Source organism: Zootoca vivipara, chromosome 7, assembly GCF_963506605.1.
Source record: "Zootoca vivipara chromosome 7, rZooViv1.1, whole genome shotgun sequence".
Lineage (NCBI taxonomy): Eukaryota > Metazoa > Chordata > Lepidosauria > Squamata > Lacertidae > Zootoca > Zootoca vivipara.
In genome coordinates, this window is record NC_083282.1 from 71807360 (window position 1) to 71825306 (window position 17947).

The window sequence follows — 17947 nt, forward strand, 5'->3', positions numbered from 1 at the left end:
GAAGGTATTTCTGGTTGTGCAGGTGGGAGGAAAAAACCTAGAGGTGCTGGTGGTGAAACAGCAGTTTCCCTCCATCATTCATTCATTCATTCTCCCCTACCCCGTGAAAGGTTGTAATCGCATAAGTAAAGTGAGCATAGGTAAAGGTAAAAAGACCCCTGACCATTAGGTTCAGTCACGGACGACTCTGGGGTTGTCGCGCTCATCTCACGGCGTACAGCTTCCGGGTCATGTGGCCAGCATGACTAAGCCACTTCTGGTGAACCAGAGCAGTGCACAGAAACGCCGTTTACCTTCCCGCCGGAGCAGTACCTATTAATCTGCTTGCATTTGACGTGCTTTTGAACTGCTAGGTGGGCAGGAGCTGGGACCGAGCAACGGGAGCTCACCCCGTCGCAGGGATTCGAACCACCAACCTTCTGGTCGGCAAGCCCTAGGCTCTGTGGTTTAGACCACAGTGCCACCCACGTCCCCGCAGCGTCACCCACGTTGTGAGCATAAGCTGGGGCAAAACTATGCTTTATTTCACCCGTGTCAAAGACCTAGTTCGGCACACACACACCCGTGTGTATTTGCACACACACACACACACACACACACACACACACACACACACACACGGAGCCTCAATGGCACCCCTCTGGAGGCTTCACTCATGGGGAAAAATCCCGCTAGCCCCCCCCCTCCCCCAGCTACAGCTCTGCATACCTGCCGCTCACTCTAGGAATATGTTTCAGGGGCTACCAAAGCCTGCTTTTCCAGAAGGGCTGAAGTGAGAAATGTACCCCAGTGAGCTTTTGGGGAAAGTAAAAAATGTGCTCTGGCATACGGAATGGCTTGGAATATGGGGCATTTGTAGCTGGGCTTCTGATCAGCCTTCCTTGTAGTTTTTCCACCCCTCCCCCTGTGTTGCTACGAGTAGGAGTTAGGTTGCCTTGAGAGCTCTTCAAGTTTCCACCTCTGCTTTTGCTTCCAAACATATCTATCCCTCCAGAGGCTCTCTCACCCATGTCTCTGTTTCTCACTGTCTCTTATTAGCGGGGATGTTTGTTTCACTCTGTGTGGTATAGTGCTGGGTGAGTCAGAAATTCTCTGCTTTTAAAAGGGGTGGGGGGAAACACTGTTCAACTTGGCCTCCAAAGAATGAAGCATTTTGCAAAGAGTTATTTCAAGAGCTTTGTGGTTACTTACCTCTTCCCCCCTTTCTGTTCAGAGTGATAGACGGCAGGCCATTTTTTGTTGTTACTGTTTAATCTAAAGCTAGTGCAGAATTTGTACCTGGCTGTTCCAAAAGACAGGGGTTAGATAAACCATGTTGTATTGTATTCTTAGCCCCGATATTAGCCTTTTTCAAGGGAATACTCAGTGCATGGGGAAAGGAGATAATATGCCTTCACCTTTCCCCATTCTTCTTGCAAAATGGAGGGCAGGCCCCATTGGACACCCCCCTGCCACATGATGTCACTCATGCCGCTGCCCCCGCCAAGTTGGGCAGAACCTGGTGTGTGTGCTCGGCAGACAATGGAGGAGTGTGCATTTGGGGATGAAGTTTAGCTATTGGAAGATTGCATCGCCTGCTGTGGCTGTAGAGACCAATGCGGAGGGAGATGTTTTGTTGCAGCTGGGGCAGATGAAGGCATCCACTTGTGCTGCTGCAGAAGAACCATGACATTTCTTCTCTCTGCACTCCTCTCGGCAGGCAGCTGTATGATTAAACCTAATGGATATGACCTTTGAAGAAAAGGAAAAAAATGGTAATAAGTGTTAGTGTTTAGGCAACGTCGCTGAAGGCAGAAGGAGCCTTGGGAGCCTTCCTGTCCTGTTTCATGATTCCTTGGCCTGTCCTCCTTTGCTGACCTCCTTTTGTTCAATGTCACTGGTCCCCCAGGCTAAGCACTTTGAATGGTGCTAAACTTGAGAAGTTGACTCAATTAAGGTCTTGTCAACTTTCTTAAAACACAGACACATAATTCGAAATAAGTGAATGAATGAGCAAATATTTCCACAGGAGATTGTCTAAAACAGAGTTGGACCGTTGGCTCACCGACTGGCAGGGCCTCCACAGAAGACATGTGCCTCTCTCAGCCTTACCTGGAGATGCTGAGAATTGTTCCTGGGTCCTTCTGCATGCAAAGCACGTGCTATGAGCCATTTTGCAATAGAGCAGGGAGTACATTGAACAGAGGCCACAGAAGCCAAATTAAAAATACGATGTTCAGATATATATATGCAGTGTGCATTTGATGTATTTGGGTGGAAAGTGGGCATGTGTTAGTGCTTGTCCATACAATCAACTCAGTGGGGATGGTTTAGTGAGATATGAGATCAGATCTCCTGACTCTGGTTCTGTGTGCACGTACCCAGTGCTATTTTCTAGAAAAAGAGGTTCCAGAACTCACCATGAATGCCTCCCTTGTTCTCTTACAATGGCAATGGCACCCACCTGAGAGGTGCCACAACTGAGCTCCATCTGAAAAAAGCCCTGCACATACCTAAGAATAAGTCTAATTACACCCAGTGGATCTTGCCACTATGTAAAGACGCAGCAGAATGTACCGTCTGTTCACAGGAACAAAGAATCCCAAAGTGTTTCTGTGCCTTAGGACCTTTTACTGAGTATTTTTGGGGTTAGACAATGATTGTATTTTAAACCTAAAAATCAGTGGCTAGTAGCCACGACGACTATATTTTACCTCCAGTGTCAGAGGCATACTGAATGTCAGCTACTAGGATTCACAAGTGTGGAGGGTGCTGTGCATTCTGGTTCTGTTTTATGGGCTTTCCAAATGCATCTGGTTGGCCACTGTGAGAACAGGATGCTGGACTAGATGGGCCTTTGACTTGACTTGGCCCAGCAAAGCTCTTCTCATGTTCTGACGAACTCCACCCACTGTAACATTTCCTCCTCCTACTCCCCACAATCTTTAATCTTGCTATACAGTCATACCTTGGAAGTTGAAAAGCTTAGTTCCTGAACGTTTTGGCTCCCAAACGTCACAAACCCAGAAGTGACTGTTCCGGTTTGTGAACTATTTTTGGGAGCCGAATGTCTGACGGGGCTTCTGATTGGCTGCAGGAGCTTCCTGCAGCCAATCAGAAGCCGTGCTTTGGTTTTCGAATGTGTTGGAAGTTGAACGGATTTCCAGTACGGATTCTGTTCGACTTTTGAGGTATGACTGTAATAACAAAGTGATTCTGCTGCCCTGGACGCTGCCAGGTTGGTGGAATCGCTTTTAAGACTTCTGATTGAGGTTTTAATATCCAAAGCAAGGAAAACATGAAAAGTGATCATTAATCTTATCCATTTCCTTTGTTGCAGTTTTAACAAATGAACATCTGGATGGGTGCATTAGCTGGACGGAGAGGCTGAAATGAGTTCAAGGGTTATTGTTGTAGGATAAACGTGGCTTTAAAAAGACTACATTGAGAGTTCAGTGTTCTTTAGTGGGCATATGCTTTTTAAAAATATAAATATTTTTTATTAATTCTCCAAAGATATTTCAAAGCATTTATCATCGTATACATTTTTTAAAATAAATAAATAAATAGGTTCTTCTTGACTTCCCACCCTTCTTTCCTGGTGTTTTTTTGTTTTGTTTTACTCCTTATTGTTTTATAACACACATTTTTATTGTCCAAACCCCAATATCATTAGTTCTTTCAACAACCCACTGTTTATACTTCAAATTCTGCCTTTGACTTTCATGTATGGGTGATGGTTGGATAGGTAATCTATGAATGCTCTCCATTCCTCCTTAAACATTTCATCAGTATGTCCTCTTAATTTAGTAGTCAATTTCAGCATTGGCCGTCAGTTTTATACGCCAATCCTCCTTGGGTTGTTTATCCTCCTCCTTTCCTGGCAGCCATATACTTTTAAAATACTCAGATAAGTTGAAGGCCTGTCGGTTGACCAAATACCTAAATGCAACTGAATATAGGGGTAAATGCTCATTTGGCGGGGAGAAGTTTTATGAAGGAAGAGCAACATTCATCGTTAAGAACATTAAATGGCTATTTAGAATGTAGCCATTGGCACATGTGCTCTTTTATGTCAGTTTTGTTTTTGTCGGACGCAACACACGCTTAGTTGTTTTCTGCCCCCCTCTCTCTCACTGTGCAGGATACCACAATGTGCTCTCTGGTACCTACGCAGTGCGGCTCGCAGTCCAGCCGCAGCATGTTCCCGTAGTGCCAGCATCTTGTCGCAAGGTGGAGTGGTCCAGCAGGAGTGTGGCTGACCCATTGGCAGGCGGGCGATGGACACCCACATGGACTTGTTGACAGAGCTGCAGCTACTGGATAAGGTACCTACCCTCGAGCGGCTACGGACAGCTCAGAAACGCCGCGCTCAGCAGCTGAAGAAGTGGGCGCAATACGAGAAGGAGATGCAGCACAAGAGGAGGAAGCATGAGAAGAAGAGGAACGTTGCCAGCCGCAAGAAGGTGTCTTTTGAGGCCAGCGTTGCGCTGCTGGAGGCTTCGCTAAGGAACGATGTTGAGGAAGGTAGGAGATGCTGCAAGTTTTCATGCCACATGTGGCCTTGCTAGGTTTGACTGTGAGCCATGTGCTAAGCGCCCAGTGGTGCTCTGAGTGCTCATTTTGAGCCCTGGATGGTTTTCCTTTAGACTGCCATATGCAATATGTCCAGTCTGAGGCTTGCGATGAACATTTTCCATCCCTTGACTGCCGTTCCATGTTTTGCATCCTCTAGCAGATTCCTGATGTGTTAGGGCGGAAGCAAAAAGTAAAATAAAAAATAGTTTGGTTTTTAAGAAAGGAAAAAAATACCCCAAAGTGTGTGCAGCATGACTACAGGTATAAAATGGGGTTTGTTTCTGGGTTACCCTGATGCATTTACTTGGGCGGGGATAGGGGAGTACCAATTTGTTGTAGAAAAGAATAATATAGATATAAAGTAGTCTTGATGTATAAATATTAGAGCTGATTGCAAATGGAAATAAAATATACAGTCTTCTTGACATTTTTGGCTGGCTGAAAATGCAACTCAAAACTGAAAACTTTAAAATGTTCTTATTCAACACAAGAAGTGTTGAAAACAGTGCCGGATTTACGTATAAGATAAACAAGCTATAGCTTAGGGCCCCACTCTCTTGGGGCCCCAAAAAAATTTGAAGGGAAAAAAGCTGGATATACTTTGATAAAATACATATTTTGTTATGTGAAATAGCTTTAGATACATATTAGGTCCATAAATTACCATATGGCATATATTCAACAGAAAAAAAACAGTGACAATATGTTGTTGACAAAGGACAGCTGGACATATAAAGGGCCCCGTTACCTTCAGTAGCTTCAAACCTAAATCCGGTCTTGTTCCTGATTAGGAAGAGTGTTAGGACGGAAGAAAAAATTAGTTTGGGGTATTTTTTCCTTTCTTAAAAACCAAAGTATGTGCAGCATGGCTACAGGTATAAAATGGGGTTTGTTTCTGGGTTACCCCGATGCATTTACTTGGGCAGGGATGGGGGAGTACCAATTTGTTGCAGAAAAGAATTATATAGACATAAAGTAAAAATGAGCATTTGTTACCATGCCTGTGTAAAAGAATTGGACTTGGGTGAAATGTTTGGAATATTGATCTTTGTTTGGTATATGTTGTGCAAGTGGCAAAAGATACACTTAAAGCATAATAGCTGCTCTGGGTTTTGGTATAAGGTTTTATGGTGGTTCTTTTCAGGAGACATCTCATAAGAAGGATGAAACGGGAAGTAGGGGGAGTGAAGGAAAGTTAACAATTTGCCTCTTGACAACTTTACTGAGATTTATTTTGTTTTTGCTTGGAAAAAGTTATTGATTGTGAAGATGGATGTTCTATCTGAAGTTTTAAAAAACTAGTTGTTGTTTTTAAGACTCTCTTTTCTTACATTTACCCAATAATTTGTTTCATATTGGGCGGAGTCTAATAATAAACATTCCTTTGGGTGGCACATTAGAAGAAATAGCTACAAATGCCCTGCAAAATCAATGGAGTTTTCATCAAATGTTCCCTTTCACAGCCTGTTAATGCTGTTCGGTTTATTTATCTTTTGTCAGTATGTGATTTGGACGTAGTTTGGGCTGGAACAGACATTACGGCTAGATCCATTAGATGCAATAATATGTCTTGAAAGGAAACACCATCTGAGATCTGAATTACACAACAAATTGTTTAGAAGCCGAGAGGATGATAAAAGTAGGATTAGCCCAGATATTTCCCTACTGCCCTCGATCATTAGGCATAAATTGTTCAGCTGGGACAAGACAATAGGACACTATGATGTAATCTGATCTCAAGATTTAAAAACTGGATTGTTGGAGGGAAGATATCAAATGATATAGTGAACCGAATGAGGAAATGGAGGGGGGACCCTTTTATTTTTTTCAGTATTGACATTTTGTATATATCAAATGTCTGCCAGCAGATCTAAAGGAAGTAAATCCACGCCAAGTAGCAATCAGGATGTGTTGTCTAAAGCCTTTTAAATGTGTATATGATATTTTGGTTTTGAGTAACAAGGAAAATAATTAGAGAAGAATGAGGAAATGTTTGCAGAATTGGTATAAACAGCAACATATACATATACACATACACCAGGTATATATTAAACATTTACCGAAGGTTTGTTTTATGCAATTATCTGTTGATGGTACTTTAATCAGTATGGACTAAAACTGAAGTACAAGTGTGGTTTCTAGGAGAGAACGTATCCAGGGCTGGCCCATGTCATTTAACAGTATGAAACAAAAGACGAGTTGGTTCTCCCACCCCTCTATTCCATCTACAGAAACCAAATTGATTCTTACTTCAACCCTGTTGGCAAGAAAATGTTCACCACCACACCTGAGAGCTACCTTAGGGGATGCTATGCTCTGTCTCCTAACACCTTGCTGCCTCTTGCTCATGACTCTACCTATTGGCTTTCCGCTGCCCACTTAAACAAACACTGCAGTTACTGAGTTCAGCAGGACTTGCCCCTTCCAAGGAAATCTGCAAAGAATTGCAACCTGAATTGCTATTTGATTTGATGCTCAAGTTGAAGCTGCTGCAAGAAAGTGGAAGAACTCTTTGCTTTCTGAAGGGGTGGAAACAAATGGGAAATGAAGTTTAGGTGGCAGTGGAAATACTGGAACTAAAACTAATACTGCAGTGGTATCTCAGTGGCATCCTAGCTGTTCTAGACCACAGGTGGGTAGCCTGTAGCTTCTTTATGTCTTGGACTATGCAACTTGCATCATCCCTGACTAACCTGGTTAGGACAAATGGGAATTCTATTTCAGCTAAATCCAGAAGGCCACAGATTAGCAACCCTGCAGTAGACAAGCTTCTTCCACTGAGATCTACTGTGTATGGCTGTCCAGGAGAGGGCTTTCTCTGTGGCAGCCTCTAAATGGTGAAGCTCCCTCTCCATAGAAGTGTGTCTAGCATTTGCATTGTACAACTTCAGTCTCTTTTCCTGGCCCTTGACAATTATGTACGGTAATTTGTTTTGTGGGACCCATCTCTGTTGTTGAAGTGATAATGTTCTGTTTTGTATGGAAGGGTTTTAGTTGTTCCTAAAATGTAATTGTTTCACAAGGAGCTTATGGTGAATGGCAGGCAGGAAATGAATAGGTAGCACCTGGAGGGCTCCCCATTGACTATCCTAGCCTTTCATGACAGTCATTTACATTGGAAGCTGCTTTCCCAGCTCTGCCCCACCCCCCATGCTATCTGACATCCTTCCAAAAGCAGTGTTTATCCATAAGAGGGGAATTACCCACTGAAATCCAAGCCTTTGCTCATTGAATGTGTAAGTGTTGTTCCTGTATCAGTGAATTGGCTAAAGTGACCTTGTTGTGTGCAACAAGTGTATATTGCCATTTAGAGCATCTTTATTTAACTGTCAAGACACTCAAAAACCTGGATTTTAAAAACCACTGGACTTAAAAATGAGAATTGTTACGAGAGTGTGTGGGAATTGTTTCCTGCCTTGAGCAAGAATTGGTTTTCCTCTTCAAAAGAGAAATAAAAGATTTATGCTGTTTGGTATTTATGATGCCATTTAGATTTGGGACTCATTTGTCAAGGAAAGGCTAAAAAGAAAAAGGGAAATCTATGGGAGCCTTAGCATATCCTATTGCAAATGTCACTGCGTTGTATCAGCTACAGGCTTAGCTCCCATTGTAGCTGGCTCCGCAGAGGAAACAAACAAGTATAATCCCTGCTTAAAAATCTGCCAATCTAACCCTAAGATTGATAGGTAGGCAGGACAAAGGAGGCAAGCTAAAGGCAACAGTGACAAGTTTGGGATTATTCTGATAGGCAGCCTGCCCACAGTATAATCTTTATGGAGGGCACTGTAGGAGGCAAGGCACAAATAGATCCCGAGAAGAGATTTGCACAAACATGTATTTGCAGCAGTAATGGGGCTTGAGGTAAATTGCCAGTTCCATCCAGTTAATTACCTCTCTAGCCACTGCTTAGATGTCTAGGACTCTAGGTCAATTAATTGGACAAGGGCAAGCATCTCTACAGGAATGGCCCCTCCATATTAGTGGGTTCCCCCCCCTTTTTACATGTGTATTCTGTAACATGTCATCGATGCAATCATACCGCATTGGTGGTGGATACATATTGGACTGTCCACCCGTCATTCTACTTTATCCGTTTTTCTGTGATGGTGTGGCGTGATGAGTCAGCAGGACATTATGGAGAATGCACTGATTGAGGAATGCACCGGTTAAAAGCAAATCGGTGTGTCCACCCTGAATTTTTTACAGGTGCAGGAAGTATTGAAAACAGACTCGCAAGCACCACCCCAATACCATCACGAACACGAATCAGTTTCAGAGTTCTTGTATGAATTTTAAGGGCCCTTAGCAACTCACGACCAGGATCCCTCTGCAGACTGCCTGATCTCGTATATGCCTACCCAATCATTGAGATCTCCAGGGTCACCGTTAGTCCCCACCCCCATGGCTCGTATCCACCAGGAGCCATTCATTCACCATTGTGGGACCAGTTTCATGAAACTCATTTGGGTTCAGATAAGCCGCTTCCCTGTTGAACCTCTGGTGCCAGCAGGCTTTTAACTGAAGTCTGATTATATCAACTCATTTTCAGTCTCACTGAAACCCTGGACTAGATGATCCTTAGGGTCCCTTCCAACTCTATGATTTTATTAGAAAAAGGATGCCTGGGAGGGCCTTAAGTCTACAGTTGCTTCAAGGGAAATGCTATAGGTAAGATGTGTTAATAAATACTATGGATAAATTGTAGGTGCTAGCCCTCAAGCTACTTTTAGGCTGAGTTTAGGGGTATATAAAAGGTAAAGGGACTCCTGACCATTAGGTCCAGTCATTACCGACTCTGCGGTTGCGGCGCTCATATCACGTTATTGGCCGAGGGAGCCAGCGTACAGCTTCCAGGTCATGTGGCCAGCATGACAAAGCCGCTTCTGGCGAACCAGAGCAGCACACGAAAACGCCATTTATCTTCCCGCTGTAGCGGTACCTATTTATCTACTTGCACTTTGACATGCTTTCAAACTGCTAGGTTGGCAGGAGATGGGACCGAGCAATGGGAGCTCACCCCATCACAGGGATTCGAACCGCCAACCTTCTGGTCGGCAAGCCCTAGGCTCTGTGGTTTAACCCACAGCGCCACCGCGTCCCAGGGGTATATAGTTTTAGCTAAAAGCAGGGTGTGTGTGTGTTAAAGTACCTCATGTTCTGTTTCTTTGAAACCCTAGGATTCTGAGGACAAAGAGACATGTCACACTAAAGACTAATGGGTAGCCCACACACAAATGGGATAATATCACCCTTCACTGTCTTTTTAGGCCTGCAGGTTGCTTAATTTTGGCCATCTGCCATCTGACTGTCACTTTATCTTTCCTTTCAACTTGTTTTCTTGATCTTTCAGTGCTTGTTTGCTGCCTCCCTTGAGTGATTTGGGATAGAAAGTTGGGATACAAGTACTGTGAAATGAATGAATGTGCTAGAAATATTTTCCTGGGCTGTACGTTGCCAGACTATGAGGGTGGGGAATCATGTGATTAATCATTTCCTTAAACTTGAAAGGAGAGAGAAAAGGATTCATTTTATATGGAGTAGCCCCTCTAAGCAGACTGGCTTTCTATTTTTAGGTGTTTCAGAGCCGTAGCTACCGAGGGACTAGCCAGGCTTCTTGCCCTGGGTGAAGCCTCCAGAGGGCACCATTGAGGCTCCCAACCCCCCCCCCCTCTGTCTGTGTGTGTGCGCACGGGCAAACACACATGGGTGGGTGGGTGTGCCACACCAGGTCTTTGACCTGGGTGAATTAAAGTCTAGTTTCGCCCCTGGGTGTTTTTGATTTTGTGAGTGAGCATTCATGTGCGCTGTGTGTGTGCACACACACACACTGATTGGCCTGAGTTGTGGGCAGTTTGACAGGCAGAAACCCGAAATTGGGGGTGGGTGGTGGGTGGGGAGGGGAACAGTAGTTGGGACTAAAGAACTACACAAATGCATTTCACTCAAGTGGTACAATCCAGAAACACTTGAACTTGGCCTGAATCTTGGGACATAAACTTTCATAAGCTAAAATCTGCTTATTGGACACGTGAGATGAATGAAGGAGGATACTCTGATGGGCAGATGCTTGAACAGAATTTACAAGGTGAGACAGAAGAACACCTCCTGATAACGGATAATATGGTTCTTTAAATAGCTTTTAAGAGCCTTTTTTAAAGTTGCAGATATATGATGGATCTCATAATCCTAACAAAATAAAAAAAATTCCTTCCAGCAGCACCTTAGAGACCAACTAAGTTTGTCATTGTTATGAACTTTCGTGTGCATGCACACTTCTTCAGATATCTGAAGAATTATTCTTCAGGTATTCTTCAGATATTCAGATATTCTTCAGGTATCTGAAGAAGTGTGCGTGCACACGAAAGCTCATACCAATGACAAACTTAGTTGGTCTCTAAGGTGCTGCTGGAAGGAATTTTTTTATTTTGTTTTGACTATGTCAGACTAACACGGCTACCTACCTGTAACTCATAATCCTAGTTTGTTAAGGGAAAGTATCTTAACCTAGGAAGATCTGAAATAGCTCATCAATTCAGTATTCATCATGTACTGTAGAATTTTCCTGTATGACGATCCTTTAATTCTGTCATAGTAGTGATAATGAGCACAGTGCTGTGTGTGTGTGTGTAAAACCATCCATTCACCTTCTAGCGGCTGTTCACTTACTGTTTTTGCACCACTTTCGATATAAAACCAACTTCTACAATTAAAAAAGCATTTTTTTAAAAAAAAAGAGAGCCATTAATTATCTCGATAAATTGCTTTCTCTTAATGTACTCTTTTTTATAAATTTCCAGTTTTTCCCTAGATGTTCAGACTTTTTACAAAGGTGCCTTGAATTTTCCATATAGCCCTTTTCTTCTGAAACTGGTATTTACTTCTAAGGAGGGATTGTGACCAAGTACAGAATCTCCCTGGTGGAGGCAGTCTGTCTGACATCTAGGTTCAGCTCCTTGTTTCAGTACAGTGGTACCTCGGGTTACAAACACCTCAGGTTTCAAACACTTTGGGTTACAGACTCCACTAATCCAGAAGTAGTACCTCGAGTTAAGAACTTTACCTCAGGATGAGAACAGAAAACGCACACCAGTGGCGTGGTGGCAGCGGGAGCCCCCATTAGCTAAAGTGGTACCTCAGGTTAAGAACAGTTTCAGGTTAAGAATGGACCTCTGGAACAAATTAAGTTCGTAACCAGAGGTACCACTGTACATTGTCCCCAGAAATCACCCTCGATTTTTATGCGTAATATTTATAGCATTTGAAAGGAATAGCAGAAGTATAGGATTAAACCATTGTCTTGGGCTTCTTCTTGTAGATGTTGGAACTCAAGGTGCACGTTGACTATCTACCCCAAAATTGTGTGTGCTGGCTGGTGGTGGTAGGGTTTGATATACAAATATTTGCGTGTGGAGACCCTCTATACCAGGCCTAGAAATAAATTCTGCCATGACTCATATTTTTGGTTTGGTTTTTGGCAGAATTTAGGCCACAACCTCATTGATAACAAATCAAGTGAGTGGTTGCATAGGCTCTGGGTCGACTAGCTACCTTGGGTAGCACTGACTCAGGGCACACCATGAGTCAGCAGCCAGGTACACACCTCGGATGGGGTTACCTGACTGGCATGCGCCAGCCAGGCCCTGATTCCCTCACATGTGCCCAGAACACTGGATTAGGGCAACCCTGCTTGGGGGAATACCAACCATCGGTCCAATGGATTCCTTTAAGAGGAATACCTGAATATGTATATGTATATGTATATGTATATGTATATATATATATGTGGTGATAAAGGATCATTACCCCACTATCATCAGCATGAACCAGAGCCAACCTTATAAGTTGTGACGAATTGCTAAGCAGCAGGTGAAACCCAAATGGCAACAGCCAATCAGCCAAGTGGGGAAAATTCCTGCCGTGCCCCTGCAACAATGGCAGATGACACACGACAGCATAGCAAGGTCAAGTGAAAGCCCTAAAATTAGGGAGCGGTGGGCGGGTGTTCTGATGCAATTCAACCAGAGAAGGAGGATCTTTACGGTGAGTGCAGCGCTTAAATACTGGTCCATCTGACTCTTTGATTGGCAAGCCCTCAGCCCAATTGCGCCCCGTCAGATGGACCACCAATAGGGTGTTGTTGCTGCTCCAATTGTCCAGCCCCAATACCTAGACCTGGTCTCTTGGGACCTACCGCAATACATGCCCTCTCTTGCAGGGAGGATAACAGGAGATGTTGGGGGTTGAACCTGGGACCTTTCGTGTGCAAAGCACTTGCTCTACCACTTAGCCTGCTTCTGAGTCATAAGGGAAACACTGTGGCAAAGGACCTAGCACTTTCCAAGCTGGGTTAGATATTGGTAGAGAATGATGTCAATAATGGCTAGCTGATAATGCCAAACTCTTGACTATGTGCATAGTTCCTTTCCCTTATCCCTGATTAACAATTGGTGTTCATTTTGATGCTAGCAGATTAATTTTTGCAGTTTTTTGTTCTGTTTTCCTGTAGCAGCACTAACAAATGCGTTCCTTCCATAGCAGCACATAAGGAGCTCATTTGAATTGCTCTCATTGCTGTGTCTGCAAGAGGTACAACCAGTTCAGATGCTTAAGGTTGCCATCTGCTTTGCAAGCTCTGTGTTGCCAGATCTCGGCAGGCAAACCAGAGGACACAGTATCCCTCTTAGCTGTGAATGTCATTGATTTTGGCAGCTGAAGGCCTGGCTGTCAAGCGACTAAGACTGTTTAGTTAATTAATCATCTGATCTTTAAGTGATTTGATTAATCTGTTGAATTCTTACATGCTATCCAAACTGAGTAATGTTGCCCTTTTTGCGGTTGTATCAGGCACATTTTCTGAAGTGTTTGATGGCCTAACAGTGCAATTTATTTTATTTATATTTAGTCTATTCAAGAATTTCTATGCTGCCTTTTAAAACAAAGTTTTCCTAGCATGGGGTACACAAATATTTATTTTTTATTAATAAGCAGAAACATACTAGTATCTGAAATGTTATTTTAAAAAACAACAATGACACTATAACAGCACAAAGCACTTCAGACCAGCAAACCAGTATAAAGTTCACAATATCGCAATCTAAAACAGAGAGCGGTAAAAACTGCACCACCCTCTTTAACCCCAGTGGACTGAAATAAAAAATCCATTAAGTCCCACCTGAAAGGAGCTAATCATATCACTTATAAGAGATAACTCTACAGATATGGAGCCACCACTGAAAAGGCCTTGTATCTTGTGCCTGACCTTAAGGTCCAGTCAGGGTCATCTGGATGTCATATAACCTGCCCCAAGCTGGTTAGGATTTAAAGGGCAATATGAGTATTTAATATGAGTATTTAAGGACCCAGGTGGCGCTGTGGTTAAACCACTGAGCCTAGGGCTTGCTGATCAGAAGGTCGGCGGTTCGAATCCCTGTGACGGGGTGAGTTCCCGTTGCTTGGTCCCAGCTCCTGTCAACCTAGCAGTTCGAAAGCACGTCAAAATGCAAGTAGATAAATAGGAACCGCTACAGCGGGAAGGTAAATGCCGTTTCCATGTGCTGCTCTGGTTTGCCAGAAGCGGCTTTGTCATGCTGGCCACATGACCTGGAAGCTGTATGCCGGCTCCCTCGGCCAATAATGCGAGATGAGCGCGCAACCCCAGAGTCGGTCACGACTGGACCTAATGGTCAGGGGTCCCTTTACCTTTACCTTATGAGTACTTTCAATAAGCAAAAGCTAGCATGTATAAAAGAAAAGTCCATCTTCAGTAGTGTCTTGTTCCTCAGCTTTGGAAATTGAAATATATAATACTTCATATTACATTGGAGATAGAATAGCTTTAAAAATGAACAAGGCTTAATCCTATCAGTACTGCCTAGAAGATCCATATTTAAGAACCTGTGTTGGAATTGATTTCAGCTGAGTGCTGTTGGCTACAGCTGCCTGCCATTAGTGCTGGCATTTCAACTTGAAAGGCTAAGCATCTGCTAGTTTGGGATGTAAATGGGAAGGAAAAGCCTTCTTTAAATTGCATTTTCCATAATATGGTAGGGAGAGGAAGCTATTGGTGCATATGTTCAGCCTGCTCAGCCTCTGCTCTGCCAATTCATTGAGGTGGGATGGGCTTTAATTTGTGAATTAAGATGTTCATTGATGAATTAAAGCATGCTTAATCCCAGTGTGAAGTAGGGTTGCATGCAAAGAGATTGCATCAGCCGAACAGTAAAAAATGAAACATTGCTGCTCGCCTTGTGCATATTGAAAATGCCATCTGTGTCCATCAGCAAGTGAGTAACCATAGTTCAGCGGTAGATGGTTACCATTTCCTCCCTCCTTTTGGCAGGACCAGACAATGCCTGAGAAAGGACAGGAAACTGCGTTCATTCTGACTTAGCTTCAATATGCTGCCATGTTAACCAGTCATGTTTCACTGCATAACGACATCTGAAAGTCAGTTCCACTGCACTGGCATTGTTTTATGTATAAGGACGTTATGGGGAGAGAATGGGCAATGATGAGAGGTGCCCTTCTCACCATTGCCAGGGCCACACAACTGGGTTGTGTGTGGTGATTGAAATTTGCATTGTGAAAACTGTGTTTCCTCTTCTGCAAAAAGAGATATCCGGAGGATGCAAAGGGAGGATGCAGCAAGGTGGAAATATCTGCAGGGTGGCCCTACCATTAGGCAGAGAGATGTGGCTGCCTTGTGTTTATTGAACTTGCTATGGTGGTTGTGATGGTTCTTAATAAGAAAAAGGGGGGAATGTTGCTTATGGGTTTTTCTGCCTCAGGTGCCCAAAACAACTTGATTTATGTGGAGTTGTACAGTCATACCTCGGTTTAAGTACACTTCGGTTTGAGTACTTTCAGTTTAAGTACTCCGCAGACCTGTCTGGAATGGATCAATCCACTTTCCATTACTTTCAATGGGAAAGTTTGCTTCAGGTTAAGTACGCTTCAGGTTAAGTACAGGCTTCCGGAACCAATTGTGTACTTAAACCGAGGTACCACTGTATGCACTTTGACTTAGAAATGGAAAGAGGACATCCTGCAGCAAAATGTGTTGGGCCAGAATTGCATAAAGGGACAGCTTTTACTCACCCTGGTCCTTCACAGGGAGCATTTAAAAATCAACAAGCAAACTGTCCTCCCCCGGGGTAAAGTGCCATTTTCTTCCTAGATTAAAGCAATTTTCTCTCCATCTGTGCACCACTAATTGCTACGTAGGCCTTCATGTTAGGTGGCTGGCTGCTGTCAAGGCAAATGTTGTAGTACGGTAGTCACATTTATAATGTTGGCCAACATAACTGGATGGTTCCTGTGTCTGTGTTGCTAAACGCTACTTCTGTGGACTGTGTCTCTGTACACTTGTCTCCCACTCTCACAGTTTCTTTCCCTTCAGGCCTTTTCATTTTACAGCACATCCCAAGCTCAGGGCCGTCTTAAGCGCCCCTGGCGCCATGGAGCAATGGATCCCTCTGGCACCCCCCCGCCCCGTTTTCAAGCGCGGTGGGCGGGCGCAGCGCGGCTGCCACAGGCGCTGCTGCGTGGCGGGCGGGCAAGCACAGCGCGGTTGCCGTGGGCGCAGCTGCGCAGCGAACCGGAGGACCGGCCAGCGGGCGGGCGCAGCTCGCGGCGCCCTCCTGGCGGGCCGGCGCCGTGGTGCCCTGCGCCACCCAGCCTGGCCGTAGGGCCGGCCCTGCCCAAGCTCATAACTCCCTTTTAGTCGCCAAATGCTTTAAATCCTTATTTAACTCTAGTTGCTGTAGCAGTTGTCTAGGTAGCTCCTGATAACGGATGCTAAGATTTCCATGCATGCAAACTCTCCCTCCTGCTTGTTTTGTTTGGAGTGGTTTTCTTGACACGCTTTTGTTAATCTGTGTGTCCTGTTCAGTCTTGCAGTAGTAAATGCTCATTTATATTTCCACTCTGTGTTTTGAATCCATTCAGTTTGAAATATAACTTTAACTTTTTTCATCATGCTTTAAACCGTCTTTCTCATACTCAGGTTTCTAAAGAAAGAGTGTCAGAGCCCAAGTCCATGTTTTCAAATGACCTTGAGGGAAAAGCCTATAATCCTAGTTTAGATGAAGGTTACATTGTGGTGAAGGAAGTACTTTCTGTGTATGCTCTAAGGTAATTTTGTCTGACATTAAGCTGTGGCCTTAAGGATTCTGTAGCTGAATCCTGCTGTACTCTGGCTGAAACTAAGACCAGTTAAAAAAAAATGTTCTTAACATGAAAAGGCAGCTCATCAGTATCCTGTGAATACGCTTGCGGCGCCTCTGATCTGATGCCCTCCCTTCGTAGGTGTGAAGCTGCTAATCTTCATGCCAATGACTTTTAATTTTCTAAAGCATCCTCATATCTGTGAATATTCTCCCCCACCCAATAGTTAACTACCTTTTAGTGCTACAGAACGTACAAAAGTACAAAGAAGAACCCCACATGGATGATTCAGTTTGATGCTGTAGGTAAGCGGTGGATTTTGAAAGCTCACCTAAGTGAGTTTGCTGCAGAGACAAAATTTAAACCTAGGACTTCCTTTTTCACAAGTCAGTTTCTTTGCCACCGTACATTAAGCTTTAAATCCTTATAAACAAAGAAGCATCATGGGCAGGCACCCACATACTCGGCCCTCCAGCTGTTTTGGGACTACAACGCCCATCATCCTTAGCTAACAGGACCAATGGTCAGGGATGATGGGAATTGTAATCCCAAAACAGCTGGAGGGCCGAGTTTGGGGATGCCTGACCACAGGGGAGGGAGAGAATGACAAGACCAGTAAAAAAAATGTTAACATGTTAACATGTTGTTAACATCAGTATCTAGTGATCCTGTGAATACCCTTGCAGCTTTTCAGAGAAGCATGTGATAAATCCCTGCTCCTATAAGTCGTAGCTATTGTTTAATAAAATTAACTAAAAATTCCTAGCCATTTGGCATTTGTTTATATTCATCTTGCAGTTTCATCATACTTGTTGCACTTGTTATCTCCAAGTGTCTTGCAATATTCCGTAAACTGACACAGCTACTTAGGGTGGCTTCCCGTTTCCACTGTGTAGAAGTACGTAACACAATGGCCACAGGTGGTGTTATGTCCTGTGGTGCATCCAACCACCAGCTTGGGCAGCAGTTGTTTCGGTTTCCTGTACTGGTGTACCTGTAAGTTGCACTGACAAAGCGGCCCTTCAAGACTGTATCACTATTTTCTGGTGGGAATCGGGATTCAATCCCAAATGGATGAGTTCAGGGTGCACAATTCAGGTCGATTTGGTGCTCTTGCACAACAAACCTGCTTTCCTTGCCCCATCTGGAAATGGTGGGGTAACCATTGCTTGATGTAGCATTGTATAACCTCCCCACAAACAAATCGGCCCAGTGAATAGGTGCC

General features: G+C 43.9%; 1 protein-coding gene across 3 annotated transcripts in view; it reads left to right on the forward strand.

Moving 5' to 3' along the window:
* Positions 1 to 17947, forward strand: part of PPP1R16B (protein phosphatase 1 regulatory subunit 16B) — a 116007-nt gene that overhangs the window by 36582 nt on the left and 61478 nt on the right. For all 3 annotated transcript variants that reach the window (XM_035121657.2, XM_035121660.2, XM_035121658.2), the window contains exon 2: positions 4124 to 4506. In XM_035121657.2, the coding sequence (XP_034977548.1) occupies positions 4260 to 4506 (247 nt within the window). In that variant the 5' untranslated portion in view covers positions 4124 to 4259. The remainder of the gene's footprint in view (positions 1 to 4123; positions 4507 to 17947) is intronic.